General features: G+C 36.5%; 1 protein-coding gene across 1 annotated transcript; it reads left to right on the top strand.

Annotated features, from left to right (window-relative positions):
• Positions 1-974: 974 nt before the first annotated feature.
• On the top strand, positions 975-9,338 carry grk1a (G protein-coupled receptor kinase 1 a). Its single transcript, XM_073841522.1, has 7 exons — positions 975-1,900; positions 3,695-3,822; positions 4,366-4,523; positions 4,616-4,699; positions 5,277-5,401; positions 6,548-6,749; positions 8,174-9,338. Exons 1-7 carry the CDS (start codon positions 1,199-1,201, stop codon positions 8,464-8,466), a joined length of 1,692 nt encoding a protein of 563 aa, XP_073697623.1. The 5' UTR covers positions 975-1,198; the 3' UTR covers positions 8,467-9,338.
• Positions 9,339-9,377: the final 39 nt, after the last annotated feature.

Genomic DNA, 9,377 nt, shown 5'->3' with positions numbered 1-9,377 from the left:
GTGCAATGAAAATTTGATTTCTTATGTTATGTAATTATTCAGTAAAATCATAAGGAAGATTGCTTTCCTTCTTAGGGACCATTGATGTTCTTGTTTATTTACTTTTTTATTTTTTACATTGACCACAAGACCAGTCATAAGGGTAAATTGTTTTTTTTTTAATTGAGATTTATACATTTGAAATTACCTACAAAATATTAAAATACACTTCTAAGTATAAAAATTTAAAGTGAATTCAAAGTCAGTACAAGAAACATTTGTCTTCATAAAATGAACTTTTATAAAAAAAAATTAAAGACTTTTCCACATCCAATCATTTCATTGTGGAGGAAAACCCAATCCTGCACACCTTTGTTTCTTGAATATTCAAGATCTATTGAAATGACCAGATTTCAACTATGAAAATTCACCAAGCAATGGTAAATGTGACCACACCTAAATTTCTTTCCAGAAACTTTAGTCATTTTGGGATTTTGCTGGTCCCAAGATGGCTTACTAGCTCTAACCAACTTGGCTCCAACCCGCCTAACCAACTGGTAAGGTAAGTGCCGCATATCAAACATCTTAATGACCGTCTGGGATTTACCAGCAGGTTATGAGCCTCTTTCATCATCTCAGAATACTGTTGATCATCTTCATCCAGCTTTTCTTGCTTGATGTGTCAAAATGCAATCTGGTAAAGTGCTAATTCCACACTATTTTTCATGTTTTAGACATTTATTCACTTTGCAATGCTAATCTGTTTGCAATTGAATGTGTCTCAAGTTCCGCAGAACCTGCTTGAGTGATTTGAAGTAATTCTAAACTCTTATAGGACACATGACAAGTGTTTGGAGTGTCATTGTGGTGAGTGATGTTCTCGCTCCTCCATCAGTGAAAGGTGTTAACCTGAGGAAGGTATTATGGAGTTAGAGGATAAAGCCTTATGAAAGATGTTGAGTCAGGTGGATCTGTCTGTGTGTGTGTTCCAGGGCTTATCGTTCACTTTGCCATCAGACTCAAGACGTCGTGCTGGATCCTTCGGTCGCTGTCCGTTCCTCTGCATCTGGACCTCCGGCGTCTCCAGTGAGGACCGTGGCCTATCTCGTCTCGTCCAGTCTCGCGGCGCTGAGCTCCAATGCTCTCGCTGTGACCCTTCGGCTGCCATTGTCGTCTCGTTCTCACTTCGACAGTCAACGTTCAGTTTCTTGACCTCACCATGGACATCGGAGGCCTGACTACGGTGGTGGCCAATTCGGCGTACATCTCTGCCCGTGGCAGCTTTGATGGCACGGCCAACCCGGCGGCCAACCGAGACAAGAAGTACCACACCAAACTCAAGCTGCCTCACATCACAGTGTGTGAAGATCTGAGAGAAACTCTAGACCTGCAGTTCAAGAGCATCTGCGTGGAGCAGCCCATCGGCAAACGGCTGTTTCAAGAGTTCCTGGAAACCGCCAACGAGTACAAGGGCCCGTGTCGCCTCTGGAAGGACATCGAGGCGTACGACACCGCCGAGGACAAGGACCGAGCTCAGAAAGCCGCCAAAATCCTCCAGCGGTACATGGAGCCGTCGGCCAAGCACTTCTGCCCGTTTTTACCCGAGAACGACATCACCAAGGTGAAGGAGCGGCACGAGGAGGCGGCGGACGACCTGTTCGTGCAGATCCAGGCCAGTGTGTTCGACTTCCTCAAAGAGGTTCCCTTCACCTTCTATCTAGAGACCATGTACTTTAAGCGCTTCCTGCAGTGGAAGTGGCTGGAGATGCAGCCCGTAGCCGAGGACTGGTTCCTGGACTTCCGTGTTCTGGGTAAGGGTGGATTCGGAGAGGTGTCCGCCTGTCAGATGAAGGCCACGGGGAAGCTGTACGCCTGCAAGAAGCTCAACAAGAAGAGGCTGAAGAAGAGGAAAGGCTATGAGGTACGAAAGCAGCCCTGTGCCTTTGGTTGAGGGTCTCTCTTGGGGAAACACTCTTAAAAATAAAGGTGCTTTAAAAGGTTCTTCAAGGCGATGCCATAGAAGAACCATTTTTGGTTCCACAAAGAACCCTTTAGTCAAAGGTTCTTTATAGAACCATCTCTTTCTTACCTTTTTATAATCTGAAGAATCTCCAAAAAGAACCTTTTGGGAAACAGAAAGGTCTTCAGATGTTAAAGGTTCTTTATGGAACCGTTTAGACAAAAAGGTTCCTCTATGGCATCATGAAGCACCTTTATTTTTAATAGTGAATGTGCCACTGGCATCTTGATAGAATGAAGAGTTATCTATTCAGGGTATTGGAAATCTAAAGTCAACGGAGTTGAAATCCATTTAGTTGGGATAAATGACTAGCGTTACCCTGGTACTTTGGGCCTGAAATGGGTAAATAGGACGTTTTTGTAGTGACTAATTTAGAGCAAAACCATTTGAGCTGCTCTTCCCACAAAAATCATCCGATCTTCACCAAATTTGGTGCAGATATTCTTTAGATCCTTACTGATAAAATAAATCATATAGATGTTTGAAATTTAAAAGCATGTGTTTTGAACCCAATAAATTCACTTGTACATTTTTTTGCATTTTTAGGCACATAGCACCTTTTTCTGATTTATTTATGGGTCACGATGTGTTTTTGAGAAGATGTCTAGGTTAACAGATATGCATTGCTAGACTACTAATGGTAACACTTAGATAACAGGACGTGGATCCTGATTGACATGTTGGTTTTGTGCGATTAATCAGCTCAGAGGTGACATTGATGATGAAGGTGAAGGCTTTACTGTGGGTAATATGCTTTACTAGCACTTCACTCCAACAAATCTAAGTTATGAAATGACCAAACATTCATACTTAGTTTGAGCTTTTGTCAGTTTTGGGCTGTTCACTGATTTCCATTGGGAAAAATTAATGAAACCCTCCAGTGATTATTAAGGCCTTTCAGTTCAGCAGATCATCATGTTTCTCTTCATTCTTCATCAGTATTGATCAGATGTGCATGTGTTTTAATGGTTTGACGTGTCTGTAAGCATCAGTCAGTTGAGTGAACAGTGCTGTGGACCAGCAGCAGCATTAAAGCCAATGAAGCTTTAGCGCTCTGGCCCTCAGCTCATTATGAAATGCAACTCCAACACATTTAATTATGGAACAGATTTGTTGTGGAAATCCTGGACAGGAAGAACACCGGAGATCATACTGACCGCACGCGTGTCCTTGTGTAAGTGTTGAAAGCTGTCATAAGCATCATAAGTGCACAGATGATTCATTAGATGTTAATAATGACCTCATTCAACATTCAAACATCATTCATAGACTGTATTAGAGCTGTGCGTCATTAATGATATGACTCTTCTGTTTGGTGTTGGTTGAGGAACAGAAAACTGGGAAATGCATCTTGCATGTGTCATAATGCATGAAGTAAAACCAACCAGTTCACATGCAAGTGATTTCATAGTATATAAACAGCATCTGAAGAACATCTGTGTTAGTATACTGAGGTTCTTAAAAAAAGCATTATGTGTGTTTTGATGTTTCTGCATTGGAATTGCATTTTTTTTAAATAAAATTTCATGATAAATTATATTAACATCAATTCGATTTAAAAAACAAAATGGACATGAAAGAATCACATGATCGGTGACGCGCTTACTTGATTTCATATCTGACTCTGATTCTCAGACTTCTCCTGCTCCATTCGTTCATCAGTTTATCAGTTTGACAGTTGTTGTGTTCTCACAGGGCGCCATGGTGGAGAAACGGATCCTGGCTCGAGTTCACAGTAGATTCATCGTGTCGCTGGCTTACGCCTTCCAGACCAAAACAGAGCTGTGTCTGGTGATGACCATCATGAACGGAGGAGACTTGAGGTCAGTCCCACAAACATGATGAATCCATTCTTTACAATGATTGTAATATTATTGCTTGTTTTTCAGCCAAATGTTGTTCTGAAAGTCTTTGGCCTGTAGTGGTTGATTAGAGCAAAACCATTTGAGCTGCTATTCCCACAAAGTTTATCCAATTTTCACCAAATTTGGTGCAGATGTTCTTTAGAAGCTTTCTGATACAATAAATCACAAAGATGTTTGATATTCAAAAGCATGTGTTTTGAACCCAAGAAAATCAGCTAGGCGATCGCTTGTGTCACGCCTGTGCTTTCAGCTGTTCACATGAAACCTAAAGTGCTCAGGGCAGTCATTTTGTGACAGTGCCACCCACTAGTTTAATGTTAAGGTTAAGTCTCATCATGACCTTTGACCCAATAAGCCTGAAATGGCTGTGATGTACTGCATTTTTGATGATTTCATTGCCCTGCTTCACCTGTGATTGCTTGTTTCATATTTTATTTTTTAAATGTTATTTATTGTTTTCATGAATTTATCTTTTAAAGAGCAGGTATCATTCTTTCACAGGTATCACATCTATAATGTGGATGAGAACAACCCAGGGTTTTCTGAAGCCAGAGCGTGTTATTATGCTGCTCAGATCATTCAAGGCCTGGAGCATCTTCACCAGAAGAGAATCATCTACAGAGACCTGAAACCAGAGAATGTTCTGCTAGATAATGAAGGTGAACATGTTCAAGTGCTCTGCTCATCAACACACACACATCTGATGAGTCGAGAGTCATTTTGGTCACACACGTCATGCTGGTGTTTTCAGGTAACGTCCGTATCTCTGACCTCGGCTTGGCTCTGGAGCTCGCAGATGACCAGCTCAAAACCAAAGGCTACGCTGGAACTCCAGGTAAAACCTCTATTATCATATTCACAGAAGATCATGATCAGAACTCACACTGCAAGAATCATATGTTGATTATGCTCATATGTATTCATAAGAACTATTAAACACATGTGACCCTGGACCACAAAAATGCAGACTTTTTGAAATTGAGATCTATACATCCATCTATTTATCATCTGAAAGTTATATAAATAAGCTTTTAATTGATGTATGGTTGGTAAGAATTTGGTCGAGATACAACTATTTGAAAATCTGGAATCTGAGGGTGAAAAAAAATCAAAATATTGAAAAAATCACCTTTAAAGTTTTCCAAATGAAGTTCTTAGCAATGCATATTACTAATCAGAAATTAAGTTTTGATATGTTTATGGAAGGGAATTTACTAAATATCTTCATGGAGCTTGATCTTTACTTAATATCCTAATGATTTTTGACATAAAGGAAAAATTGATCATTTTGACCCATACAATGTATTTTTGGCTATTGCTACCAATATACCCCTGCTACTTAAGACTGGTTTTGTGCTCCAGGGTTACACACTGGCTCATGAATGCTGACATTCATAAACGTGTGTTTTCAGGGTTCATGGCTCCGGAGCTGCTGAAGGGTGAAGAATATGATTACTCAGTAGATTACTTCACTCTTGGGGTCACGCTGTACGAGTTCATCGCCGCCAAAGGACCCTTCAGGACTCGAGGAGAGAAGGTGATCTTCAACATTCATTCTCCAGGGGATCTTTATTAGAATCACATTTATGCATTCAGCAGATGCTTTTTATTTAATGCAACTCAATCAGGACATTGGAGAAAATGCAAGGCCTACTTGCAACTTATTTTAACTTGAGTGTAGCATTTTTAGAACAGTGTGTCATGCACAAGATGCAAATGACGGTCAAATGCATCTAGCCGTCTAGCACAAAACAATGTAAAATGCATTCAAGTTATGCATATTATCAGGTCATGCATTGCTTAGGAATCAATCCCATGATCTTTATGTTTGATGGCACTTCTGCAAATGTGATTCATTGCATTTAATTAATTTAATTCACATCTGTTTGGTTTCCTCTCATCCTGTGTTTTGGTGCAGCCCATAGAAACGAATAGAGGAATGTTCTGAATATTAATCATGTCACATTTTGGGCTCTCAAGCTATAGCCATCTAGTGTCACTCACAATTTGAGATTTGTATTTTTAGGTGTTAACCTTAAAACCAAATGACTAAAAAAATACACTTTTTCTTCAGATTCCTGCAGCTTTCCATCCAGCTAGATTTTCCCACTTTTGGAATTTTGTTAAAACATACTTTTTATCCAAGAGCTTGAATCACTGGTCAGATGATCAAATCATGCTGGGTAAAATGTACTCTGATACAGCAAATCATTGTAAGTCTGAATGAATTAAACAGCAGGACATAAATAGTGGATGTTTTGTGTTGCCAATGTTGCTTTTGCTTATTACATTCTTATGCTAAAGTCCTGAGTTTGATTCCCAGGCAGTGCATGAACTGATTAAATGCTGTAAAAATGTCACTTTGGATAAAAGTGTCAGCCGAATGCTTAAATGTGAATGTAAATGCAATCCTTTTAGGATCATTTTGAAGATGCTGTAATCATTTGGTCATAGCGCCACCTACTGGTCAAATGTGTTAATTAGCATTAAAGGGACAGTCCACCAAAAATGAAAATCCTGTTATTATTGTTGTTCCACACCTGTTTGAGTTTCCTTCATCTGTTGAATTTTTCTTTAAGTGAAATATGCCTTTAAAGTTGAAAAACACATATATATATCTGCTGCTGTTGTCATGTGGCTCTATAATTTTGGTTTGTTGTGTATCAAACGTTGTGCTGCTCAGGTGGAGAATAAAGAGGTGAAGAAGCGGATCCTGAACGACCCCGTGACCTACCCGGAAACCTTCAGCGAGAACGCCAAGTCCGTCTGTGAGGGTCTGCTGGCTAAAGAGGTGGACAAGAGACTGGGCTTCAAGAACGGCACGTGTGACGAGCTCCGCGCGCATCCCTTCTTCACCCAAATCAACTGGAGGAAACTCAACGCAGGTCAGAAGATGATCAGAGTTTTTACCTTTTCTGCACACCAAGCCTGCATTTATTTGATCTCAAATACTGTAAAATTATTATGATATTTTATTGTAATTTTAAATATTCAAATGTTAGTTGCATCATTACATTTCTACATTTTATCACATGTTTAATTTTCACTTAATAATATTAATTTTGAGTCATTTTTAATAATGTATTTTTATGTTTTTTTAGTTTTTTTTTTCATTTTGTTTCATTTTATTATTATTTTAAAAAATGTAGATAAAATCAATTAGATTTATAATTATATATATATATATATATATACACATTTTGATTAGTTGCAGCATTACATTTCTACATTTTATTACATTCTTTCACTTAATAATAATTTTTAGTCATTTTTAATAATATATTTTTATGTGTTTAGTTTTTATTTTATTTTTTACATTTATTTTGTGTTTCATTATTATTATTATTATTATTATTATTATTTAAAAAAAAAAATAATTATTTAATCAGTTATATTTATGCTATTTCCAGTTAATCATTTTAAAGCTTCAATTTATTTTGGTTAGTTGCAACATTACATTTCTACATTTTATTACATTTCTAATCTTCACTTAATTAATAATATTTTTTTTTTGTTATTTTTAATAATGATATATTTTTTATGTTTAGTTTTTATTTAGTTTTTTTAATTTTGTGTTTCATTTCATTATTATTTTGAAACATTTAGATTAAATCAATTATATATATATATTAGTATTACATGTTTCATTTTCACTGTATTAATAATATTAATGTTTAGTCATGTTTAATAATAATATATTTTTATGCGTTTAGTTTTTATTTAGTTTTTTTAATTTTGTGTTTCATTTCATTATTATTTCGAAACATTTAGATTAAATCAATTATATATATATGCTATTTCCAGTTTATCATTTTAAAGCTTCAATTTATTTTGGTTAGTATTAGTATGGTTAGTATTTGGTTAGTATTACATGTTTCATTTTCACTATATTAATAATATTAATGTTTAGTCATGTTTAATAATAATATATTTTTATGCATTTAGTTTTTATTAAAAATTTTAAAAATCTGTTTTCTATGGGAATATCTGTTAAAATGTAATTTATTTCTGTGTTTAAAGCAGAATTTTCATGATCATTACTGCAGTCTTCAGTGTCACATGATCCTTCAGAAATCATTCTAATATACTGATTTGCTGCTCAACAAACATTTCTGATTATTATTCAATATTCAGCTTTGATCACAAAAAATAAATGACATTTTAACAGATGTTCACATAGAGAACAGCTGTTTTAAATTGCAAATAAATGCAACCTTGCTGAGCTGATGAAAAATCCTTACCAAACACTAGTGCAGGTCCATCAGCTCTTGTCTTCTGAGTGCACTAATGCCACACTCATGTCCTACAGGGATTCTGCCTCCTCCTTTTGTACCCGATTCCAAGACGGTCTACGCCAAGAATCTGGACGACGTGGGCGCGTTCTCCACGGTGAAGGGGGTCTGCCTGGAGGACGATGACAAGAATTTCTTCGATGAGTTTGCGGTGGGAAACATCCCCATCCCGTGGCAGGAGGAGATGATCGAGACGGGCATCTACGGCGAGCTGAACGTGTGGGGCCCCAACGGCACCGTGCCCAACGACCTCCGCCGAGAGTCCATCCTGGAGCAGCCGCCCAAATCCTCCACCTGCTGCGTCTCATAAACACTGCAGCTCTGAACTCTCCAACACAACACACATTCACACTGCCCTGCAAAAATGAAGTCTCTTCTGCTCATCAAGGCTGATCAAAAATACAGAAATAAATAGTCATATTGTGAAATAGTGTTACAGTTCAGAATACGGGTTTTCTATTTTAATATATTTTAAAATATAATTTATTTCAGTGATGCAAAGCTGAACTTTTATCAGCCATTACTCCAGTCTTCAGTGTCACATGATCCTTTGTAAAAACAAAAGCATTTATTCAAAATAAGTCTTTGCTATCACTTTTAATCAATTTAACACATCTTTGATGAATAATTTTTTACAATTTTTTTTACTGACCACAAACTTTTAAGTGGTAGTTTATATTGTTACAAAAGATTTCTATTTTTAACCCCTTTTTGGCCCAGTGACACTTTTTTAGTAATCATCATAAATTATATATCATTTGAAAGCTTTAAGCTTCAGATTTCATCCATTTTTAATTTGGACATTGGTTTAACATGAAAATGGGACTTATTAATATTTTAGTGGTCTCCTCCCCTTAGTGGGTGGAGTCAAGTGTCATATTACAAAGTGTTTTATGTCTTTTAGAATCAAAACTTTTTATGATCTTGACAAAATACAAGTCTCAAGATTCCGTATTTGGTGGTTATTTTTTGATCAAAGTAAGAAAATTAGACATTTGTGACAAATGCATTAAAAAATCTATTATTATATTAGTATTATAACCTCAAGTTTTTTTCTATCAACTTCAAATTTGGAACATAACTTATTTAGACAAGCCTTTAATTTAATAGCAGTTTTTGATTTTAAAATATTTAGTGAAATATTTATTTTATATAAAATGAAATCTTTTTACTTTCACAGTAAATTTAAACTTCTATAACGTTTTGATACTTTAATATTTT

This window comes from Garra rufa, chromosome 6 (assembly GCF_049309525.1).
Source record: "Garra rufa chromosome 6, GarRuf1.0, whole genome shotgun sequence".
In the NCBI taxonomy this organism is placed as follows: domain Eukaryota; kingdom Metazoa; phylum Chordata; class Actinopteri; order Cypriniformes; family Cyprinidae; genus Garra; species Garra rufa.
Note: the sequence above shows the minus strand (reverse complement) of the source record. Positions and strands in the feature narration are given on the sequence as shown.

Coding starts and splice junctions, on each gene's coding strand:
- grk1a (XM_073841522.1), top strand. CDS start 1,199: ATGGACATCGGAGGCCTGACTACGGTGGTGGCCAATTCGGCGTACATC. Junction 3,823..4,365: donor ATGAACGGAGGAGACTTGAG/GTCAGTCCCACA, acceptor ATTCTTTCACAG/GTATCACATCTATAATGTGG. Junction 5,402..6,547: donor TCAGGACTCGAGGAGAGAAG/GTGATCTTCAAC, acceptor TGTGCTGCTCAG/GTGGAGAATAAAGAGGTGAA.